Genomic DNA, 25,610 nt, shown 5'->3' with positions numbered 1-25,610 from the left:
CCCTTCATTCTTCAATGGAGGGAAGGCTAATCAACACCGTAGCAAACAACCCGGAGCTGTACGACACCAGCTGCTTTCTGTACCGAGACAGGAATATAAAGGACCGAGCTTGGAGGAAGATATGTGAAGAGATCGGGCAACCTGGTAAGTTCATTCATTTCTCTTTTTACATTTTTCACTGACCCGAGGAAGCCGCACAAAAGCTAGCAAGCCACCGCTATTTTCCCACTGATGTACAAATACCGTTCTGCTTTTATGCATGTTGTCATATAGGAATATATTTTGTTTATTAATAAACGGCACACAGTGGTCCCGCTCATCCGTCACTGCCTCGCTTTTTCGCTGATTTTTTTTTTTTTGCACAGTACAGCGTTGCATTCTGCAGCCTGATTGACAAATCTCCACCGTGTCGTGTCTCCTGCGCTTGTCAAATTTATCATGTTTTGTTTTTATAACCATCACGTCCAATAGATAAAACAGCACAAAAACACCCATAACTATGACCCTCATTCGGAAATAGACACCTGCACCGCGAGGGAAAAAGGCGCACGAAAGTGGCAGGCAGATGAAGACAAAACACGGCATAATACTTTTACGTTTTGCAATCTACAAAGGTTTGCACTTTGAGAATCAACTTGTGAGAACTGTGACTAATGTTCATGTGTGTGGGGAAAAAAGTGTATAGAGTTCGTGGCGAGGGGCTGGTTATTCTGACAACCCCTGCTGCAATAAATGAGGGACCACTGTATATACTTTCGCTATGATTATTGTATTCAACCTGTTAACATTTAATATTGTCTTGACAGAACCAACTGATTCTGCAGCAGAGCATCCCCTGTTGCTTCTCCTTGCTCCCCAGTCCCTGAGCTCCTGCTGCTGCACCCACAGGTATGCAATTGTAGCATCAGATGTACAGCAGCACTGATAGCTTTTTACTCGGTGGGATTCCCTTGTGATCACCTTTACTAAATATCTACAACTAATCTGATTATATCCTGTTTTTTTTTTTTTTTTTTTTTCAATGTTGAAATTAAAATCTAGTAGCAGCCTTCTCATTTCTTTGTGTTTTGTGCTGTTTTACAGGCCCAGAGAGGAGGACAGCTCCGAGGCAGATGAGGGACGGGTCCCAGGACGGTCCATCGGCAGTGGAGCTGGCCATCCTGGTGTCCCTGAAGAGGCCACGCCAGTCTCCAATGGAGCATTTCCTCCTCAGCCTTGTTCCTGCTCTGGAGACCAGCTGGGTCCTTTTTATTCCTGTCTCTCTGTAAATACTTATATTTTATATATTTATGTTTAATGTTTTTCTGTTTGAGAATTTTAATATTATTTCAAATAAATTTTTATAATGACTAATGTCTCTGTTCTACTACACAGCAAATGTTGGCACACGACTTGACACATGTAGAATTTATTTCATATTATACTAATGACAGAATATACTAATACAGTGGGATGCAAAAGTTTGGGCAACCTTGTTAATAGCCATTATTTTCCTGTATAAATCGTTGGTTGTTACAATAAAAAATGTCAGTTAAATATATCATACAGGAGACACACACAGTGATATTTGAGAAGTGAAAAGAAGTTTACTGGATTTACAAAAAGTGTGCAATAATTGTTTAAACAAAATCAAGCAGGTGCATAAATTTGGGCACCACAAAAAAAGAAATGGAATAAATATTTCGTGTATATCAATGTGTGTGACTCCTATGTGATATATGGGGTGCCTTTGTCTGGACGCGTTTCCCATCCAGAGCTCCACAGCAGAGAGGGAAGTTCCAGCGCTCCTGGAATCCCTCTGTGATGGACCGCCAGTCTCCAGGTGAAGGCACAGCCATGAAGTCGTCCACTAGACAGTCCCAGATGGCCGTCGCTACCTGGGGGTGATCTGGCACACCGTGGACACACCGACTCTGAAACTGAACGCGATGGTCCTGAAGGAGTCCCCGGTGGCAAGGAACCTGGACAAAATTGTTCAAAATTAGTATTATGTGTACTGCAGTTACAAAATACATTATTCAAATTCCAAAACACTTTTCTGATGTCAGATTTAAATTACAAAACGTAAATCTTACATAAAACATTTTGTAATTATAAGGATAATTACATAACATATATTAGATATGATATAAAACAGTCAGTTGTGTTTTGTTTTAACTTTACCATATCATAATTTGATTGGTAACAACTTTTACCCCTACAGTGTGTCAATCACTCATAATTCCTAGACATGTCAATCAGGTAGGAATGAAGTAAGACATTAATAGAAATAAAGAGTTGTATGTTGACATGTAGCCCTTTCCTTGCTTAAATCATTGTTAATATCTTTGAAAAATTAACCTGTGATAAGACATAGTTTATCAAGATAGAATATGCTAGATAGAACCATATAACTACAGATGAACCAAACTGTTCACAATTTTATCTAACTCTCAGTTTTAAGAAAGGCTGGTGACCCCTGTTATAGAGTCTGACAGCTGCGAGGATTATATACAAATATATTAGCATATATTAGCACAGGTATCAATAAAGGACTACCGTATTAAACACTTTTACTAACCTCAGGCAGATGGACAGGCACTCTGCAGGTGGGATTGAGCGCCTGTAGTTGGTGTCTAGGCGGGCGATTCTGGGACCGACGCGGGACAGCAGGTCCTCAAACTGGGCGAGTGAAAGACGGTGATATCGCTGAAATCGGCCGTCATCCAGGCGCAGCTCCTCGAGCAAGTGGTGAAACTCACCAAACTGCTCACGCCTCTGGAGGACCTGATGGACCCAGGTACGGCGAGGACGTCCTTAACGCCGCTGCTCTGCTCTCCACAGTAAATAGAGGAGGGAGACTCTCTCTTCAAACGCTAGCTCGACAGCTGCCATCTAGCAAAGATACTGTCTGGCACAACTTCCTCCCACATCCCTCCCACATTTCCGGTTCACGCGCAATGGATTTTTCTTGGACACGCGTTGAGGTGCGAATGTGCACGCGTCAAATTAGGGGCGTTTGGGGCGTTTTCGCTCGCGCCTATCGCGTTCGGTGTGAACACACCGTTAGAGCTGACTCTTTGAAATGAACGACGCAAGTCGGCTCATGTTTTTGTTTTTCTTTTCTTTCTCTCACCCTCTCTCTCTCGCACTTTTTTCCCTCTTCACTCTGCACACGAGCCTTGTGCTTTGCGCTGGGCAGAGGGGGGAGGGGCGGTAGTTACACTCGCAGTAGCACAGGAACAGAGCGAGAGGGAAAGAGAGAGAAAGAGAGCGAGGGACAACAAGAAGAGACAACATTGTCACATTAGAAAGGTATAGTAATCAGTTGCGGATGATAAAGGATTCAGAAAGTTTATTCATGCAGGTCTATATGACAGAGAATGTGCATCTTTTTTTTGTTTTACATATTTTGATTTATATTTAATTGTGTTGTGGTTTGCAGTCTTTTGTGTTGTTTCACTTTAATTTTGTTCAAAAGGAAAAAGCTGAAAATTTAAATAGTTAAAAGTTGAAATGTAAATAGTTGGTTTTTGTATTATGTGATTTATTTATTACATTTTATGTGGAGTGAATAAATAAAAGTATATTTACGGTGGCCCCAAGAGACAAAATACGTACAAACTCCGAAGCATGTACAAATTCCAAAACACCTAAAAACTCAGAAGCACGTACATATGCTTTCAATTGTGTAATTTATATTATCTAGGTAGCTCTGTTTGGAAAGTCAGTTAACGCTAGAAATGTGTTTTGGAGTTCGTACATGCTTTGGAGTTTGTACATGCTTTGTCTCTTGGGCCACCAAATATATTTATATGTAAACATATAAATAAAACCACGTTATTACGTTAGTAATTTCTTTTGTGTATAATTTTATATTGATGTTGATAATAAATTAATTAAAGCAACAAAACAACATGAAGAGCCGAAAAAGCTCTTCGGCTGAAAAGAGCCAGTTCTCTAAAAAGAGCCGGAATTCCCATCACTATTTTCTGACCCTTCAAAATCTTATGGAGAGGGTGACTAGTATTTTTCTACATACACCATTGCACAACACCAGTCTGACAGAATAGAAACCACATCTCACTACATACACTGGATTTATATTTATTTGCTGGGCCACACTACAGGGAGTGCATAATTATTAGGCAAGTTGTATTTTTGAGGAATAATTTTATTATTGAACAACAACCATGTTCTCAATGAACCCAAAAAACTCATTAATATCAAAGCTGAATGTTTTTGGAAGTAGTTTTTAGTTTGTTTTTAGTTTTAGCTATTTTAGGGGGATATCTGTGTGTGCAGGTGACTATTACTGTGCATAATTATTAGGCAACCTAACAAAAAACAAATATATACCCATTTCAATTATTTATTTTTACCAGTGAAACCAATATAACATTCACAAATATACATTTCTGACATTCAAAACCAAAACAAAAACAAATCAGCGACCAATATAGCCACCTTTCTTTGCAAGGACACTCAAAAGCCTGCCATCCATGGATTCTGTCAGTGTTTTGATCTGTTCACCATCAACATTGCGTGCAGCAGCAACCACAGCCTCCCAGACACTGTTCAGAGAGGTGTACTGTTTTCCCTCCTTGTAAATCTCACATTTGATGATGGACCACAGGTTCTCAATGGGGTTCAGATCAGGTGAACAAGGAGGCCATGTCATTAGCTTTTCTTCTTTTATACCCTTTCTTGCCAGCCACGCTGTGGAGTACTTGGACGCGTGTGATGGAGCATTTTCCTGCATGAAAATCATGTTTTTCTTGAAGGATGCAGACTTCTTCCTGTACCACTGCTTGAAGAAGGTGTCTTCCAGAAACTGGCAGTAGGACTGGGAGTTGAGCTTGACTCCATCCTCAACCCGAAAAGGCCCCACAAGCTCATTTTTGATGATACCAGCCCAAACCAGTACTCCACCTCCACCTTGCTGGCGTCTGAGTCGGACTGGAGCTCTCTGCCCTTTACCAATCCAGCCACGGGTCCATCCATCTGGCCCATCAAGACTCACTCTCATTTCATCAGTCCATAAAACCTTAGAAAAATCAGTCTTGAGATATTTCTTGGCCCAGTCTTGATGTTTCAGCTTGTGTGTCTTGTTCAGTGGTGGTCGTCTTTCAGCCTTTCTTACCTTGGCCATGTCTCTGAGTATTGCACACCTTGTGCTTTTGGGCACTCCAGTGATGTTGCAGCTCTGAAATATGGCCAAACTGGTGGCAAGTGGCATCTTGGCAGCTGCATGCTTGACTTTTCTCAGTTCATGGGCAGTTATTTTGCGCCTTGGTTTTTCCACACGCTTCTTGCGACCCTGTTGACTATTTTGAATGAAACGCTTGATTGTTCAATGATCACGCTTCAGAAGCTTTGCAATTTTAAGACTGCTGCATCCCTCTGCAAGATATCTCACTATTTTTGACTTTTCTGAGCCTGTCAAGTCCTTCTTTTGACCCATTTTGCCAAAGGAAAGGAAGTTGCCTAATAATTATGCACACCTGATATAGGGTGTTGATGTCATTAGACTACACCCCTTCTCATTACAGAGATGCACATCACCTAATATGCTTAATTGGTAGTAGGCTTTCGAGCCTATACAGCTTGGAGTAAGACAACATGCATGAAGAGGATGATGTGGACAAAATACTCATTTGCCTAATAATTCTGCACTCCCTGTATAGAAACTCTTTTAATCCTTTAGGTTTCTTGGATGTGACTTGGCAACTCCAAGCTTCAGCTCACTCCACAGATTTTCTATAGGAGTAAGGTTTAGAGTTTGGCTAGGCCAGTGGTTCTCAAACTGTGCCACTAGTGGTACTTGGGCTCTCTCTGGTGGTACACTGGAAATCTCCCCAAAAATTTTAAGATTAAATAATATACCCGAGTTCCCAAGGCCCTTCTGGGAGCCCGAGTCAATCAGAAAAATTATCCTCGGTTGAGTCCTTGATGAAGAGCAGCCTTTCTTTATTGCCAGTGGTCACGGCCGCTACACAGTGCTGATGGGCTTGTTTCACTGGGCATTAAATGTTAGGGTGCCTGACCAGAACATGGACCCCGCAGACTCTTCAGCCTTTGAGTTTAACAGTGAGATGGAGCGGATGATTAAACTTCTTGACCGCATTGCCCAGGCCAAGGATTTGAGGACCATGGTGGTTGGGCTAAGCGCAGTAGATGCTGTCATTCAGAGCAACCCTCGGCTAACTCAGTTTTCTATGGACACTGTGCTGGGCAGCTCCATAGCTGCCTGGAGGGAGCAAGTCAAGGCTGGTGAGCTTGCTCTTTCTATCTCCACCTCCACTTCTTTACCGCTGCCCCAGGACAACACACACTTTCCACCTGCCTCAGCGCTGCCACAGACTTCCTCTCCCTCCCCACGCCAGCCGGGACCACGTTCACCTGTCCATTTGCCTGCCTTTTTCCTGGTAGCTATGTGGTCGGAGGATGAGGAGGAGGTCTCCATTTCTCCACCAGTTCCTGTTACCTCATCCCGAAGGAAACCGCGCCCTCGCCACCGCCACTCCTCTCCTCAGTCATTTGTTCTGCCACCTGTTCCTGCTGGAGGGTCCGAGGGGCCCGTCCGGCCTTCGTCTATTGTTCCCACTGGGGGTTCTGGAGAACTGCTCCAGCCGTCTTCCGTCTCCCTTGAAGGGTCCGAGGGGCCCGTTCAGCCTTTTGCCTCCACTGGAGGGTCCGAGGGGCCCGTCCGGCCTTCTGTCTTCGCTGGAGAGTCCGAGCGGCTTGTTCAGCCTTCTGCCCCTGCTCGAGGGTCCGAGGGGCCCGTACAACCTTCGTCGCCTGCAGCGCCGCCTCCTGCAGTTTCCGCACTGCCGCCTGCAGTGCTGCCACCACTTCCATCGCCTACGGTTGCCATGCTACCATCTGGTCCTGCTTCGTCTCTGCCTGAGGCCTCCGCATGGGCTGGTTCTGCTTCGTCTGCACCAGAGGTCTAGGCGCCACCTCGTCCTGTCCGGCCTGCACGTCCTTGTCCTTTCCAGCCACTTTCCAGGCCATTGGCTGGACGTCATCACTGTTGCGGCTGGCTTCCGGACCTGCTCAGGTGCCGCCGCCTTCCGCGCGGCCGGCCTCTGGACCCCCTTCATCTTCGTCACCGCCGTTGCTTTTCGTGCGGTCGGCCTCCGGACCTCCTTCGTCTTCGTCGCCGCCATTACTTTTCGCGTGGTCGGCCTTCTGACCTAAACTGTTTTGGTCTTTTGTGTTGTCGACCTCTGGGTCGGCCCCCTGAACTGCCTGGGTTTGGACTGTTGTGCCGTCAGCCTCCGGGCCGGCTCCCTGAATTTTTTTCGGAACTGTTTTCCTGGCTGCCTGAGCCTTTTGAGAACCTTTTTTTGTTTGGTTGGTTATTTTCTGGGCTCCAGTGTTTTCTGATTGCTCCTTCTGTGTATTTAAGCCCTGTGTTTCTCTGTGTCCATGTCGCGATCTACCCTTATCTCATTCATGCTGTGTGTTCTGTCTGCCTGCCAGTGAAGTTTATTTGGAAGTTCGTTACTTTGAGTTCAGCATTAAAGCTCTTTCGAGTTCACATTTGTCTCCGGAGTCTGCACTTTGGGTCCTTTTCCTGCCTGCACACAGCCATTTCATAACATTAAAACTCCAAAGGCAACACGGCACTGTCATGCTGATGGTAAAAACACTGCCCTTTTCCATGGTCCTGCGATCCTAGCCACCATCCATGAGTTGGATTCCCCTGGGAGAATCGGTGGGGGCGCGGGAGATGCCGACGATGAGTCGGGAACTATCGCCTGGATGCTGAAGCTTCTGGTCTTCTGCAAGTGAGCAGTAATCCTTCGCGGCGAGCAGCGGGGAGTTGACGAGGATAGCTCGCTCCGGCAACTGTCGGAGGAAGACGTGAGTGAAGAGGAATCCGTCCCTAGCAAGGACAGGAGGAGGGTCATCACACGGCGGGTGGACAGCGGATCCAGCAAGACCACCGCATGATGATATTTCGTGTTGTCGGCTGAAACGCCAGGAAGATCAAACTGAGCTTCGATGTGCACGAACCATGAAGGAGGGTTGTGAAGCCAGAAATCCGGCAGCTTAACCGCTACAGTAAACATTAAAATGTACAGCTCTGTTATCACTTCCGACATAAATGAAGACAGAAAACTAAACAGCAGTGGTGTTTGTAGAGTTACTGAAGTTGGGCTAGCTGGTATGTAATGATGTGCTGCATGGCGGCTAGCTACACAGCTATGGTTAGCATAATATAAACACAGTAAAGCTGGAGATGAACACTAACTTTTTTCAACATGATAAAAGTTAACATGAGGCTTCCCGATGGTTAGGGACAAATGTAATTACATGTCAGCATGCTGTAAACGAACAAAACTTCAGTCAGGAGAACAACCGCATTTGAGGTTAGTCATTAACAGAGATGGGCAGTAACGTAATCTGATTACTTTTTTCAAGTAACGAGTAATATAAGGGATTACTATTGCAAAAAACGGTAATTAGATTACCGTTACTTTCACGTAGGAACACTGCGTTACCGCGTTACTAAAACCGTGATTTTTTGCGAGAATGTCTCATGACAGTGACGTAAGCGAGTGCGACGTTCGTGACAACAGCTGTGTGCAGATCAACAATGGATAATATATCGAGTGCGGGAGAGAGTATGAGCGTGCAGCGTTTAAAGCGTGGAAGTACTGACCTTATTTTGAGTTTGGTTCCATAAAAGTGACAAAAACATTAGTGTCCGTTGTGCGTGGGAAGAAAACTTCTTTTTACAGTGAAAAAAACCCATAAACTTCCAAGCAAGCACCGAGTGCGCTACGACGTAATGTGAAATTCACAGAGAAACTCGCGGATTCTTCCACTGATCGCTGCGGCACACCTGCACCAGGGTAAACCTCCGCCTAACCCACTCCTGCTTTACAGGTGAAAATAGAGCAACAGGGCGCTAGTCTTTGATTTTATTTATTTTCTGCTGTGTTACTTGCATCTATTTGAAAGAGTGAGTGTAAACACAAAAAACTATTTTATTTTATATGCTGGAATGTGCAGAAAATATGTTTAAATCTTAAACAAATTTCTTCCAGTCAGAGAATGTTGCATATAATTAAATTTTTGCTTGATGTATAAAGTTAAAAGATTTAAAGTTTAAAGTTTTAAAAAGAGACGTTTCCATTTGATTACATTTTGTATGATGGATTATGCAGAAAAGGTAGAATTGGGCTTAAAGATCTATTGCTTTATCTATTCAGGTTGTAAATCGTGTTTTTAAAAAGTAACTAAGTAATTAATTACTTTTGAAAATAAGTAATCAGTAAAGTAATTGGATTACTTTTTGGGGGAAGTAATCAGTAATTAGTTACTGATTACTTTTTTCAAGTAACTTGACCAACACTGGTCATTAATATACTGCTGCATGGTCTGAGCAGTAGTAACATCATGAAGTTTTAAAAACTGAGCTTTAAAATGAATAGTGATGAAAAAAAACGAGAGAGGCCGACAGTGATCACATGACTTTTTTTAGGGGCTTTTTCAGATTAAATAGAGCAAGATACAAAGCATTAAAACATGTTAATAAAACAACTGCCTTGATAAATGCAGTGTAGTTTCGACTCGGAAGCAGATTTCATCAGACTTAAAGATTGGATATCCCACCTGCTGTGTTTTAATGCAGTACAGTTATTATATCACTCTTCACATCCTGTTTATGACAGTTAAAACAAATAACATTCATATAAGAAATAACATTGTCTTGTGTAAATTGTATATGGTGTTAAATAGGCCTATACTACTGTACTTTAATGTCGGTCATAAGGGTGGTACTTTAAGAGCCATATATTTTATGAGGTGGTTGTGAAAAGTAGGAGAACCATTGGGCTAGGCCACTCCATGACCTTAAGGGTTCTTTAGCCACTCCTTTGTTGCCTTGGCGATATATATTTCTGATCATTGTCATGCTGGAAGGCCCATCCATGACCCACTCTAAGTGTTCTGGCTGATGGAAGGAGGTTCTCATCCAAGATCTTGTGGTAAATGGCGCTGTCTGTTGGATCCGCAATTGAGTGTAGTTATCCTATACCTTTAACAGAAAAACATGCCCAAAACATAATGGTTCCACCTATGTGCTTGACTGTAAATAAATTAAAGAACTGAAACAACTACATAAGAAAATAATTCTTATCCTTCAAATTATGTCCACAGTTCCCTACTTAACACTTATACTGCCCAGGACATCAACGACTGGAAGGTAGGAAACATCTTGCACTTACTGTTTGAAACAAAATAAATGTTTCAAACTAAAAAATACTGTTACTGTGATAACTAATTATTAAAAGATATAAGCAACTTTGGTTGCTGACTTGTTAATTTTGTTCTTTTCCAAATTGAATGTGCATTGAATCAAACAAACTGATATGATTAGATTTTGGATCAAATAGGAATTGTTAAGTCATTTTTTTCAATTTAGTATTTTTTATCTCCAGTGCTGAAAAAAGTATTAAATTCAAAGTATTTGACTGAATAATTCATAAGACAGTATTTTGAATATTGTAAAATAAATAAACAAATAAAGATAGTAATGAAATTATATTTCTATTTATCAGGTTGGACTAAGTATAAATAAGAATGTATCTACCACTGTGGGGATGGGAGGAACACACTCCACGGCATATGCATTTGCTTCAAAAAGGACCAGAGAGGACCACTACTCCTTCAGCACACACACGGTCACCTGTAGCCATTATCGGTTAGCTGTGAAAATCCTGGCATTACCACATATACCACAAGTTTGGATTAACAATATATAATTCAGTTTTTAATAATTTACTAATCAGTTTCTTTCTGTCTAGTTACCGGGTATCAAGCACACCGATTCTTAGCTCTGAGTTCAGCAGGGATGTGGCCAGTTTGCCAAGTCACTATAACTCCTCCACCAGAGCTCAGTACAACGAGGTCATAGATACCTACGGCACACATTACATTCGCCAGGTTAAAACACACACACACACACACACACAAAATTGTTAATTAGATTATTTAAGTAGCAAAAACACTTTATTAAAATGTCATGCTTCATTATAGGTTCATCTTGGGGGTCGTCTTAGGCGAGTCACAGCTGTACGAACTTGTTTGTCCAGACTGAATGGATTCTCCTTAGATGAGGTATAGAACACATGTCCATACACAGTCACCAGACTGCATATTTGTACTCCATATGAGTAAAAGTGATACGTGTTAATAATTTCTTTTTTTTTCCAAATTGAATAGTGATATAATTTTTATTACATTTCTATATAAATGCAATGACCTTACTCCCTTCCAAAGGGTATCATCTCAGTTGTTCTACTGACCAAAGTGAAAGAAACCATTGTACCTTTCTTTCAAAGGTCTCTTTGTTAGGCAAAGGTTTCATATCGTACAACGTACAATACCAAGTATTTCGGAATTTTCACATTATGGTTCCCTCCCTGACCATTAAACATTAAATAACTGGCAGCCAGCTGCCTAACTAAACAAAGACACAAGAACAAGACATAAAGAAAAACAAACAACAAAACATCAAACAAAACAAACAAAAACAAAACTTTTATTCTGCTACTCAGAGACAATGGCTACGTCCACATGTACATGGGTGTTTTTGAAAACGGAGATTTTTCAATTTAAAAAATAATCCTGTCCTGTAAACGCATAAATGAAGGAAAAACGCTGCTAGGAACATGCCAAAGCAACAGGGGGCGATATATTCCTAACCGTGTAGAAATGTTGGCCAATCAGAAGTCTAGAAGCCTTGGTGGGTTCTGCTTCTATGGCGCATAGAAGCAGAACTGAGTCCTATGTGTGGAGGGACAGTAACTGTGTGTGTATATGTAAGCATTTAAACACTGCAGAGAGTACAATTAACAGTAACAGTATTTTGTCTAAGTCCCCCATTGTAGAAATTCATTTCACTGAAACAATAACGTGGCGCACAGTGTGACATCAAAAGAGGCGCAAACCTTTGACGCTGCATTTTCGCCGTTTTCCTGGTTTTCGATAATATCCACCCTGGTAAAAAAATCTCTGTTTTCAGTGACCAACAACGCCGTTTACTTGTGGACCAAAGGTGCAAACGCATAGAAAACTCTCCATTTTCAAAAATACCCGGGTACACGTGTGGACATAGCCAATAGTTGTTGGGCCTTTCAAAGGAGTCCAGAAATGGGGACCACAGTTTATAAAATTTATTATTTGATCCACAAATTGTATATCTATTTTTTTCTAAATCCATACAGGACATTATATCTTTTACCCATTGCACATGCGAGGGGGGAGAAGAGTCTTTCCACTTAAGTAAAATAGCATGTCTGGCCAGTAGCAATGAAAAGTTTAATGCTTTGAGTCTGGAGTTGGGCAACTTCAGGTTCTGCGCCACACCAAACATAGCACAGAGTGTCTCTGGTTTAATTTGATGGGACTTCAGACATTGTATGGAAAACAGAGTTCCAAAAAGTTGGTCAACAAAGGACAGGACCAGTACATATGAAGCAATGTATCAGGAGCACCTCCACACCTTCTACAGGTTGGAGGTCCGCCGCTGAGTATATGCGTGCCAACTTAGCCCTGGACCAGTGCCCCTGATGAGCACTTAAATTAAATGAGTATGTGTCAAGCACATATTGATATGTTGTGAACTTGGCCTAGGCTAGAGTCACACAGTTCATCTGTGATATGAAAGTTAAGGTTCTGTTCCGTTTAGATTTCATTTAAGATTTGAAGGCATCTACTGAAGAACATTGTAAGTTGGAAATTAAATTATACAAGGCTGATACTATGCCCCTAGATGTTGGCTTGACCGTTAAAAAAAAAAAATCATCTACCGGATTGTCTGGAGGTTTGGGGGGGAGTTTTACTGTCATAGTCTGCACATAGTGTCTGACTTGTAAAAATGTCCACAAAAGATTTTAGTCCCTTTCTGTGCCAGATGTGAAAAGCACTATCTGTCACTAAAGGAACAAAAAGGTGGTTTGCTGCAATTGGGTTTTTAAGTAAGAAAGGCTGAAGATCAAGATCAGATCAGATTCTGAGATACTGCTGGACTACCCTATTATTACTAGATAAAGGCAAGGCAAGGCAAAAGGGAGTGATGAGCCGAAAGTCGCGGGTAGAGAAATCACCCTGGTCGAATATAACTTCATGGTGACCTAAACTGGTAATGACGGTTCAAGGTGGTAGTGTCTCCAATACAACATACATCTGATAATGGTGGCCTAATAGTAGTTTTGGAAATTGGGAAGGGCTAAACTTCCAACCAGCTTGGGTCTTTGAAGAATAGCTTTCCTCGATTTTGGATGTTAAACGAAGTGATTAAGGAATCTGGAGATTTTAAAAAAAGGATTTGGGAATCAGAATGGGAAGGCACTGAAATACATATAGGAATTTTGAAAGTAGCATCATTTTCACGGAATTAATCCTGCCCATTAAAGATGAGGATAATGGGGGACCATCTAGACAATATATGCTTGCACTATTTCAGCAGCGGAAGGAGATTCTTCTTTAAACAAGTGATTCAGGTGTTTTGTGACACATATCACAAGGCACACAAAAGGATCAGTAACTGTTTTAAAAGGGGCATTTAAAAGATCCTGATCTCAAGCCCTATCATTAATCATAAACAATTCGCTCTTATTCATGTTGGTTTTATATCTCGAGTGTTAACTGAAACCATTTAATATATTAAGTACAGCGGGTAAGGAGGTAAGTGGTTTGGAAAGAAATAGAAGAAGGTCATCAGCATACAGTGAAACTCTATGCTCATTGCGTCCCCTCCATGTCCCTTGTATGGCCCCAGTGCCGGAGACTGCAATTGCAAATGGCTCAATTACCAGGGCAAAAACAAAGGGCTTAAAGGACAGCCCTGCCACCTTCCACAATAGAGCCTAAACTAGTCAGAGTGGCAAAGTTAGTTATCGCTGAAGCCGTGGGACTGGCATAAAGAAGTTTAATCCAGGAGCAAACTAAAGGGCCCATACCAAACCTTTCTAAAGTAAAAAACAAATATTCCCACTCCACTCTATCAAATGCTTTTTCCGCATCCATAGTGTTGTGTGCCCACCTTATTACTAAATTAGGCTGAGCACTCTGAATTAAATCAGGACATAAAGCACGGTCTTTATCTTGCTTTATTGAATACTGTCGATCTGACAACTAGCCACTTAATGGGGCCTCCTTCGGACAACAACATCCGGTGGAAAAATGTCATCACATTAAGACATAGCCATATATCAGTACATGACATCCCCCTTTTCCTTAGATTCAAACTTTAGTCTTAATAACTTTGATGTCTTTTTTTTCAACATTGAACATTCTTTCTTGTCTTACTTTCTAACAATTATATTTTCTAACTGTCCCACCACACGTACCCTTTTTTCTTTTCAATATATACATATCGACATACACATTTGAACTTGAAACTTGCCAGTTACCTCTTCACCTTAACATATTATAGTTTATTTCACCACAAAATCACGAAACCTCTCAGGTATCTTTTTAGCCCTCTGTGGTCTACTTGATCTCTCTGGCCCCTGGGAGCCCTCTTGTGGTGTTGGAGTGAAGGTGTCAGTCTTTGTGGGTGTTTCACCTTCCTCCCTTTCAGGTATTGTGTTTTGTTTGTAGTGTCCTTCTCTGGTCTCATTTCTCTCGTATTTCTTCACATGTGTCGTATTCCGGTGATAGCGAGCTCCTGTTGGTGATTCAATAATGACTTGGTTTCCAGTTCTGCTTACAACTTTGTGTGGTGTTGTGTTGAATGGTGTTGTAAACTTGTCCACTTTGTCTTGTCAAACCAGCACTGTGTCTCCCGTGTCAACTTTCGAATACTCAGCTCCCCTTCGTTCATCAGCAGAAATCTTTGATTTTCCTTTCTGTTCAGCGTCTCTGTCACGCACATCCAACTCTGTTGTTTTTGCCTCACTGATGTTCAGTAACTTTCCTCTCATTTTGCGGTTGAACAGGAGTTCTGCTGGACTTTTGCCCGTGGTTGGATGTTCAATGCTGCGATACACTGTTACATATTTTCTTAGCTCTCGCTTCCAGTCAAGTCCTTCGGCTTGTGAGATCCTGATTCTTTTCATCAATGATGCATTTTGACATGGTGTCAGACAGCAGTCTTGACAGTGAATCCGCAATATTTTGTTTTCCCGCAATGTGCACTACTTTAAAGTCATATGGTTGCAGTCTGAGAACCCATCTTTCTATGCGTTCACAAGGTTTAGATCTCTGGCTGTATATGACCTCTAATGGCTTGTGGTCTGTGATGAGGTCAAACTTCCTGCCATACACATATGGATGTAGTCTCTCACATGCCCATACCAGTGCTAGGGCTTCTCTTTCTGTTTGAGAATATCTTCGCTCACAGTCTGTTAAACTCCGACTTACGTAGCACACTGGTACCTCTTCTCCGTTCTGTATTTGTATTAGCACTGCGCCCAAGCCTACAGGGCTTGCATCTGCTATGACTCTGGTTGGGGCTTCTTTGTCAAAATAGGCTAGGGTACCTGCTCTGGCTAACTCAGTCTTTAGTCTTTCAAATGCTTGCTTTTGTTCTGGCCTGAATGTAAACATAGTCTCTTTTCGAGTTAAACGTCTAAGTGGTTCAGAGAGTGCAGCAAACTGTGGTATGAACCTGCTACTGAAGCCTACCAGTCCAAGAAAGCTTCTCACCTCAGTAGCATTCTTCGGTTCTCGGGCTTCCACCACAGCTCTCACTCTTTCTTCAGTTGGGTCAATGCCTTTCTGCGTCAGCTATATTCCCATGAATACAAGTCTGTCCATGTTGAACTGACACTTCTCTGAGTTTAGTGTCAGGCCACAGTCAGAGAGTCTCTTCATCACAGCATGCAGGCACTTATCATGGGTTTCCTGGTCTGGCGCATGTATGATTACATCATCTGAAATGTTCTCAACCCCTTCAATGCCAGCTAGTGCATTGGCAATCTCATGCTGATATTGCTCACTAGCTGATGAGATTCCAAATATTAGCCTTTTGTATCGGTATACTCCGTTATGCACTGCAAATGTAGTTATCTCTCTTGACTCCGGGGTAAGCTCTAGCTGATGGTATCCCCACTTGAGATCGAGTTTGCTGAAGATTGCAGAGCCGTTTAATCCTTGCAAGATTTCATCCACATTGGGTATGGGGTATCTTTCCCTGATTATTGCCTCATTTGCTTTTCTCATGTCTAAGCACATTCTGATATCTTTGTCACTGTACTGTTGCACCCAATGTGACCCAGTGTCCTATATTGAGATTCACAGCCAGCTAAACTCTCTCTTGCATCACTTTCTCCAAGGAACAGGCACGTGTTGTATTTGGACAGGATTTAATGCAAAAAAGTATGAAACTGAAATGATACAGAATACAGAAATGTCACATAAACATTAGCTTGGGTTGAACTTAAGTGGACATGTAAAACACATCAAACGTTTCCAAATCACTTCAATAATGTCATATACCCTGTCTTAAACGTAAACACAATTAAGAAACTTACTCATATTGCCACTCAAAGGGATTTAACGGAGTGGATGGCTTTGGATCGGAAGAAACACACCATGTCTTGCTTCACTCATGAACAAACACTTCCTATCACACTTCTTCTAGTGACTAATTGGCTCAACACAGCAAACTGTGCAAACCTGCGCCCCCTATAGGCCTGGAGAAATAACATACAAACAGTTCCAGTACACTCCCCGCCTGGCATTATTTTAAGAATGCCACTAGACCCTATTTACACGTTAGACCAATCTCTCAGAAGAAGGATACAGTCCGAAATGGGTCTACAGAATGTCTTGACAATCTTGTCACGTGTCACCTTCACTTTCATCTTTCTGACAACTCCATCTCTGCTTGGAAGTGTCTTCACGATGACACCCATAGGCCACTCATTTCTTTTTAGTTGCTTGTCCTTCAGAAGAACAACGTCTCCTTCCTCCAAGTTTGGTTTGCTGCGTTGCCATTTCTGGCGACCTTGGAGCATGTGAAGGTACTCCCTCTGCCACCTGGCCCAGAATGTGTCGGCAAGGGCTTGAACTCTCTTCCACTGACGTGTATATATGTCAGCCTTGGTGAAATCCCCAGGTGGAGTTGGGATCGGATCGAGCTTCTGGGTGAGCAGACCTGAGGGGGTCAGGATTAAGGGAGTGTCTGGATCCGAGGAAACGGGTACCAAGGGCCTTCCGTTGATAATAGCCGTGACTTCCGCCATTAACGTTGTCAGGACCTCGTGAGTTAGTGTAGGGTTTCCTGCTTGTAGGAGCATCGAGTCTAGGATGCGTCGTGAGATGCCTATCATACGCTCCCAGGCGCCACCCATTAAACACCCAGGAACACCTCTGCTTGCGTAAGTAGTCATCCACACTTGTCTCACCAGGTTTTGGGGAATGCAACTTTAGGTCCTTGGAGGCACCAATGAAATTGGTTCCGCAATCTGACCTCAACTGTTTGGCAGGGCCTCTGATCGCAAAAAACCTGCGAAGAGCATTGATGAAACTGGAAGAGCTGAGAGTTTCAATCACTTCAATATGAACAGCTCGTGTAGACATGCAAGTGAACAAGACTTACTGTTTGCTTGACCACCTTTGGTGCGGCGTGTTGAAACCTCCCACGGTCCAAATACATCAAGACCAACATAAGAGAATGGGGGGTCCGTCTGAAGGCGTTCGGCAAGTAAGTCAGACATGATTTGCTGCTCTGTTCTATCTTGAAGCTTTCTGCAGGTGACAGATTTGTGGATTATACTGCTGATAGACCTCTTAGAACCAACTACCCATAAGCCACTTGCTCTCACAGCCCCCTCAGTGAAGTGTCTTCCTTGGTGCTAGGTGGCTTCATGGTGATGTCGAATGAGCAGTGTTGCAATGTGATGCTTCCCTGGTATCAGAAGAGGGTTAGCTTGATGACTCGGCAAGTCAGACTCTGCAAGTTGACCTCCTACTCGCAGTAAGTTTTGGCCATCGATGATGGGATGAAGTTTGTGAAGGGCACTATTGCGAAGCAAGTCTCGTTTTGCCATGATGCATTTTATTTCTTCTGCATAGACTTCATGCTGGACACACCTGATGATCGTGTGCTCTGCTTCAGATAACGCTTCATCTGTGAGACTAGCCTTACAAAGATTCCAGCCGCTACAGGCACCACCATCTTTAGACTTGAAACTGTGGGAGATGTGGCGAAGGTAGGCCACCGCTTGGACAAGGGAAGTCCATTTTGAGAATCTTTCAAAGCGTGATGAACCCAAGGCACCTGGAGCAGTTGTGGTCACAAGCACATTGACGTTATGTCGAATTTCAATGTCCGACTCTGGATCGACAAGTTCAAATGGACCCTTTTCTGGGGAGAGAGTCTCGTGATTGAGAAGAAATGCTGGGCCGTACAACAATGAAGTACCAGAGAGTTTTTCTGCTGGTACAGACCGAGAGCCATGATCAGCAGGATTGTGCTCTGATGGGACGTATATCCATTGATCTGGTAGGGAAGACTGCTTGATTCTCTGTACACCAGCGGTCCCCAACTCCCGGGCCTCGGACCGGTACCGGTCCGTGAGTCATTTGGTACCGGGCCGCGCGAGTTGAGGCTCAGATGAGAAATGTATGGTTTTCAGGGTTTTTATCGGTTTTCAGCGTTATTTTCTTATCGCTTTTATCGTTACCTTGGTTTTCCTGGGTCTTTTCACGTGTGTTATGAATAAATCTTCTTTTTTTCGGTACCAGTACTAGTTTTATTTTGTTGGATTTATCCGCGACACCTTAAAGGCCGGTCCGTGAAAATATTGTCGGGCATAAACCGGTCCGTGAGGCAAAAAAGGTTGGGGACCGCTGCTGTACACGATTGTTCACATATACATGGAATCTTCTGCTTTGATTGTTAATGTATCCTAACACCACTTTACTGTCAGTGTAGAATGTTGTCTTGTCAATCTTTATGTTTAGTTCTACTGTGAGAAGCTCTGACATTTCCACAGCAAGCACTGCAGCGCACAGCTCTAATCGAGGAATGGTCGGTTCTGGTACAGGAGCTAGTTTGGCCTTACCCATAACAAATCCGACCTCACTGTGCCTATCTTCATGTGTGACCTTCAGGTAAGCTACCGCAGCGATGGCTTTCACTGAAGCGTCTGAGAACACACAAAGTTCAATGAATGTGGCTTGTGAGATGGAGAACGTGACGTAGGGGCGGGGAATGTGAAGGTTTGTGAGACTTCGTAGCGAGTCATGCCACCTTCTCCAGCCATCGTACATGTCTTGGGGTAAGGAACTGTCCCACTCAAGGTTGCTGCGGGAGAGCTCTCTGAGAAGAAGTCTGCCTTTGATGGTTACAGGTGCAAGCAAACCAAGAGGGTCAAACAAGCTGTTCACTGTTGAGAGTACGCCCCGGCGAGTGAAGGGTTTTTGCTCTTGTGGAACATGGAATGCGAACGTGTCTGTTGTGGGGTTCCAACTTACCCCCAAGCTGCGCTGGACTGGAAGCTCATCTGTTGTTAAATCAAGATCTTTGATATCTTTGACCCTATCCTCAGGGGGGAATGCACTCACCACTTCCACTTTATTGGAAGCAATCTTGTGGAGACGTAGATTTGAGAGGGCAAGCATTTTCTGAGTTCTCTGTAGGACATCAACAGCCTCAGCTGCAGTTGGGAAAGACTTTAATGCGTCATTGACATAGAAGTTGTGCTCTACGAAGTCTTGGGCATCAGTTCCAAACTCACTTTCTGCTTCCCTTGCTGCCAGTCTCAGCCCGTAAATTGCAACTCCCGGGGAAGGACTGTTACCAAAGTCCTGCACCCTCATTCTGTAGTCTACTACGTCTTTGCCAAGGTCGTTGTCTTTGTACCAAAGAAAGCGAAGGTAGTCTCTGTGATCTTCTTGGACTACAAAGCAGTAGAACATTTGTTCAATGTCAGCTGTGACTGCGACTGGTTCTTTCCTGAAGCGAAGCAGCACACCCAAAAGCGTGTTGTTCAGGTCCGGGCCGGACAGCAAAACCTCATTGAGGGACACTCCATCAAACTGCGCACTCGAATCAAACACCACACATATCTTCCCCGGCTTTTGTGGATGGTACACGCCAAATATCGGGAGATACCAGTACTCTTTGTCTTTATTGGGAGGTGGTGCGAGCTCTGCGTGTTGGTTATCTAGCATTTTCTGTATGAATTCTACAAAGTGTGTTTTCATTTCTGGTTTCTTGTCGAGCGTACGTCGTAACGAAATGAGCCGTTGATAGGCGTAGGACTGGTTATCTGGGAGTTTGCGTCTGGGGGTTCGGAATGGGAGTGGTGCAACCCAGCTGTTTGTATTATCCTTGAAGAAGCCTGCCATCTTTTTCTTTTCTTTTTTTCTTTTTTTTTAAATGTTTATTTATAAGATTTTAAGTTCTCCATGAATTGCTACCTTATCGTGGTGGAGGGGTTTGTGTGTCCCAGGGATCCCAGGGGCTATGTTGTCTGGGGGCTTTTGCCCCCTGGTACGGTCTCCCATGGCAAATTGGTGAGGGACCAGACAAAGAGCGATTCAGAAGACCCTTATGAAGAAAACATCGAGGGAACAGTTTACCCTGCCCGGGATAGGGTTCCTGGGGCCCCGCCCTGGAGCCAGGCCCGGGGAGGGTGCCCGAGGCTGGGTGATGGGCTCCGCCAGGGCTGCCCTTTGTCACCGGTTCTGTTCATAATTTTTATGGACAGGATTTCTAGGCGCAGCCAAGTGGCGGAGGGCTTTCACTTCGGTGGCCTCAGAATCTCATCTATGTTTTTTGCGGATGATGTGGTTCTGTTGGCTTCATCAGGTGAGGGCCTCCAGCTCGCACTGGAGCGGTTCGCAGCCGAGTGTGAAGCAGCGGGAATGAGGATCAGCACCTCCAAATCTGAGGCCATGGTTCTCAGCCGGAAAAGGGTGGAGTGCCCACTCCGGGTCGGGGATGAGTTCCTGCCCCAAGTGGAGGAGTTCAAGTATCTCGGGGTCTTGTTCGCGAGTGATGGGAGAAGGGAGCCGGAGATCGACAGACGGATTGGTGCTGCGGCTGCAGTGATGCGGACGCTGCACCGGTCCGTCGTGGTGAAGAGGGAGCTGAGTGTAAAAACGAAGCTCTCAATTTACCGGTCGATCTACGTCCCTACCCTCACCTATGGCCACGAGCTGTGGGTAGTGACCGAAAGAACGAGATCGCGGATACAAGCGGCAGAAATGAGCTTCCTCCGAAGGGTGGCTGGCCTCTCCCTTAGAGATAGGGTGAGAAGTTCGGCCATCCGGGAGGGGCTCAGAGTAGAGCCGCTGCTCCTCCACATCGAAAGGAGCCAGTTGAGGTGGTTCGGGCATCTGACAAGGATGCCTCCTGGGCGCCTCCTGGGTGAGGTGTTCCGGGCATGTCCCACCGGGAGGAGGCCCCGGGGCAGACCCAGGACACGCTGGAGAGATTATATCTCTCGGCTGGCCTGGGAACGCCTTGGTGTTCCCCCGGATAAGCTGGAGGAGGTGGCTGGGGAGAGGGAGGTCTGGGTTTCTCTGCTTAGGCTGCTGCTCCCGCGACCCGGCCTCGGATAAAGCGGATGAAGATGGATGGATGGATGGATAAGTTCAAAGTTACATAACGTCACAACAGTCAAAGGACATAAGATTCAAAAACAATAACATTTAAGCACAGAAAAAAAAGAAAAACCAGAAAGCAAACACACAACACCAACAAAAAAAAAAAAAAAAAACCAAAACAGGAAAGAAAAAGAAAGAAAAATACACCAGATAGCCAGTACAAATCAAAAGTTCAAAAGAAACACCAATGTCCAAAGAAGATGATCTTCTGTGTGAGGTTAGACAGGGCAACAGAGAGTTCACAAAGTCCGAAAAATGTGGGAAACAGGTCCAGGAAGGAATCAGGGTCCGGCAGAAGTTCAGTTTCACACAAACACATAGTGCAGTCAAAAAAGGGTTAAAGTTTATGTTGAAATCCCATTAATATGATTGAGAAAAGGGCCCCAGATTTCGACAAACTTAAAATGGGTGTCAGCCAAACGAGAACGAACCTCTTCAATATACAAACAAGTGATCATCTCACGTAGCCAAACCCTGAACAATGGAGGAGAAGGTAATTTCCAGGCTCTAAGAATAAGTCTTTTAGCTACAATCATGCCAAACATTAAGGCTTTCTGAAGAGGACACCTAAGTGCCAATGAGGCTAGGGAGCAGCCTAGCACTGCAAGTACACCAACCAGCTCTAATTTTAAGTCATAAATCCTGTTATATACAGGGAGTGCAGAATTATTAGGCAAGTTGTATTTTTGAGGAATAATTTTATTATTGAACAACAACCATGTTCTCAATGAACCCAAAAAACTCATTAATATCAAAGCTGAATGTTTTTGGAAGTAGTTTTTAGTTTGTTTTTAGTTTTAGCTATTTTAGGGGGATATCTGTGTGTGCAGGTGACTATTACTGTGCATAATTATTAGGCAACTTAACAAAAAACAAATTATACCCATTTCAATTATTTATTTTTACCAGTGAAACCAATATAACATCTCCACATTCACAAATATACATTTCTGACATTCAAAAACAAAACAAAAACAAATCAGCGACCAATATAGCCACCTTTCTTTGCAAGGACACTCAAAAGCCTGCCATCCATGGATTCTGTCAGTGTTTTGATCTGTTCACCATCAACATTGCGTGCAGCAGCAACCACAGCCTCCCAGACACTGTTCAGAGAGGTGTACTGTTTTCCCTCCTTGTAAATCTCACATTTGATGATGGACCACAGGTTCTCAATGGGGTTCAGATCAGGTGAACAAGGAGGCCATGTCATTAGCTTTTCTTCTTTTATACCCTTTCTTGCCAGCCACGCTGTGGAGTACTTGGACGCGTGTGATGGAGCATTGTCCTGCATGAAAATCATGTTTTTCTTGAAGGATGCAGACTTCTTCCTGTACCACTGCTTGAAGAAGGTGTCTTCCAGAAACTGGCAGTAGGACTGGGAGTTGAGCTTGACTCCATCCTCAACCCAAAAAGGCCCACAAGCTCATCTTTGATGATTCCAGCCCAAACCAGTACTCCACCTCCACCTTGCTGGCGTCTGAGTCGGACTGGAGCTCTCTGCCCTTTACCAATCCAGCCACGGGCCCATCCATCTGGCCCATCAAGACTCACTCTCATTTCATCAGTCCATAAAACCTTAGAAAAATCAGTCTTGAGATATTTCTTGGCCCAGTCTTGACGTTTCAGCTTGTGTGTCTTGTTCAGTGGTGGTCGTCTTTCAGCCTTTCTTACCTTGGCCATGTCTCTGAGTATTGCACACCTTGTGCTTTTGGGCACTCCAGTGATGTTGCAGCTCTGAAATATGGCCAAACTGGTGGCAAGTGGCATCTTGGCAGCTGCACGCTTGACTTTTCTCAGTTCATGGGCAGTTATTTTGCGCCTTGGTTTTTCCACACGCTTCTTGCGACCCTGTTGACTATTTTGAATGAAACGCTTGATTTTTCGATGATCACGCTTCAGAAGCTTTGCAATTTTAAGACTGCTGCATCCCTCTGCAAGATATCTCACTATTTTTGACTTTTCTGAGCCTGTCAAGTCCTTCTTTTGACCCATTATGCCAAAGGAAAGGAAGTTGCCTAATAATTATGCACACCTGATATAGGGTGTTGATGTCATTAGACCACACCCCTTCTCATTACAGAGATGCACATCACCTAATATGCTTAATTGGTAGTAGGCTTTCGAGCCTATACAGCTTGGAGTAAGACAACATGCATGAAGAGGATGATGTGGACAAAATACTCATTTGCCTAATAATTCTGCACTCCCTGTATATTAAATATCTCTGCCCAGAAACTCCTGAGTGTGGGGCAAGACCAGAAAGGTTACCAAGGTTTCCATCCAGCACTCTGCATCTGTCACATAAAGACGAAATAGACGGAAAAATGCTGCATAGCTTTGTTTTAGAAAAATGCAAACGATGAAGGACCTTGAACTGTATAAGTTGTAGTCTGGCATTAACAGAGCATTCTTTAATCTTCTTCAACCCATTGGCCCACAAAGCATCCGATATGTCTACTTCCAAGTCCTTAACCCAAGCATCCTTGATATGGTTCGTAGGTGGTATAAGTGTAAAAAGTGTAGTAAATTGGCTGATCAGGTGTTTGGAAGTGGGATTTGTAATCAAATAATCATAAAAGTCACTATGAGCAGGGGGCTTATCCAGATGGGCAAAAGAGTGTTTAACAAAATTCCTAATTTTCAAGTATCTAAATAAATGAGCAGAGGGGAGCATAAATTTCGATTGCAGCTGAGCAAATGAAGCAAAACAATTGTCGATGTAGAGGTCCTTAATAGTGTGAAGACCTAGTGCTGACCAAAGCTTAAACGCAGGGTGCATCAAACCAGGTGAAAAAGAAAGGTTATCAGTTATGGGAGCAAAAATGGATAGGTCTGGAAGGCACAAAGCAACCCTAACTTGCTTTAAGATCCTAAGAGAATGACCTAGGACAAAATCATTACTAAAAAGTTTGGTAGGTATGCTGGGCTTAGAAAACAGAATAGCATCAAGTGATGTACCAAAAATTGATTTAGCATTGTGTGCCTCTATCAAAGGCCAAGAAGGACCGCATCCCTCCTGAACAGCAGGAACAGCTGAAACACTGTTCCAGAAAACCCACGTTCTGGCATTGCAAGCCCAGTAGTAGTGCCTGAAAACTGGGAGCCCTAATCCGCCCTCAGAGGAGGGTTTTCTGCAAGTGAGCCTTTGAAATTCTATGGGGTTTATTTGCCCAGATGAAAGACAAAATGATAGAGTCGATGGTTTTAAAAAAGGATGAGGTGAGAAAGATGGGTATGTTTTGGAAAAGATGAATAAGTTTAGGAAGTTAATAATATTGACACGTCCAATTAAAGAAAGTGGGAGAAGAGTCCATTTATCTATCTTGGCTTTAATACTATCAATGAGGACCTGAAAGTTCAATTTAAATAGCAGCTTACGGTTTCTGGGAATGTTAATACCTAGGTATTTAAAGTGACTGCTGGTGGTTTTAAAAGGTAAGCTAGAGATGAAGCTAGAGTCGAGCCCATTTGCCAGTGGCATAAAAATGGACTTGTCCCAATTAATTGTGAAACCAGAGAGTTGTCCAAATTTGTTAATGAGATGAAGCAGGGGAGGCAAGGACAGCCTGGCATCAGACAGTGTTAGAGCCACATCGTCTGCATATAGAGTTATAGTAGATTTGACAGGACCACAGGATATACCTACAATATCAGAGCTGTTTCTAACTGCAATGGTCAGAGGTTCCATAGCTAGAGCAAAGAGCAGTGGAGATAAACAGCAGCCCTGCCTAGTCCCCCGGTGAAGCAGAAACGGATGTGATCTATCAAAATTTGTCAGTACCGATGATCTTGGCCGTGCACAAAGCATACGTACCAAAGTTGTAAAATTACTACCAAAGCCAAATTTCTCAAGTGTAGCAAACAGGTATTTCCACTCAATTTGATCAAAAGCTTGTTGTGCATCTAATGAAATAACAGCTGAATTTTGAGGATTTGTTCCATACAGCACATTCAATAGACAACGGGTTAGAGAAAGCAAATCTATCTGGGATAAACCCGGTTTGATCATGTTGAATTAAAGTGCCCAAAAATTTATTAAG

General features: G+C 43.4%; 1 protein-coding gene across 2 annotated transcripts in view; it reads left to right on the top strand.

Moving 5' to 3' along the window:
• Positions 1 to 25,610, top strand: part of LOC102078935 (perforin-1) — a 46,739-nt gene that overhangs the window by 4,630 nt on the left and 16,499 nt on the right. For both annotated transcript variants that reach the window (XM_019360238.2, XM_019360239.1), the window contains 4 exons: positions 10,156 to 10,201; positions 10,557 to 10,699; positions 10,803 to 10,941; positions 11,035 to 11,115. In XM_019360238.2, coding sequence (XP_019215783.1) covers positions 10,156 to 10,201; positions 10,557 to 10,699; positions 10,803 to 10,941; positions 11,035 to 11,115 — 409 coding nt within the window. The remainder of the gene's footprint in view (positions 1 to 10,155; positions 10,202 to 10,556; positions 10,700 to 10,802; positions 10,942 to 11,034; positions 11,116 to 25,610) is intronic.

The sequence above is a fragment of the Oreochromis niloticus genome, linkage group LG6, assembly GCF_001858045.2.
Source record: "Oreochromis niloticus isolate F11D_XX linkage group LG6, O_niloticus_UMD_NMBU, whole genome shotgun sequence".
Taxonomy (NCBI): Eukaryota; Metazoa; Chordata; class Actinopteri; order Cichliformes; family Cichlidae; genus Oreochromis; species Oreochromis niloticus.
This window is presented reverse-complemented; position numbering and strand designations above follow the sequence as displayed.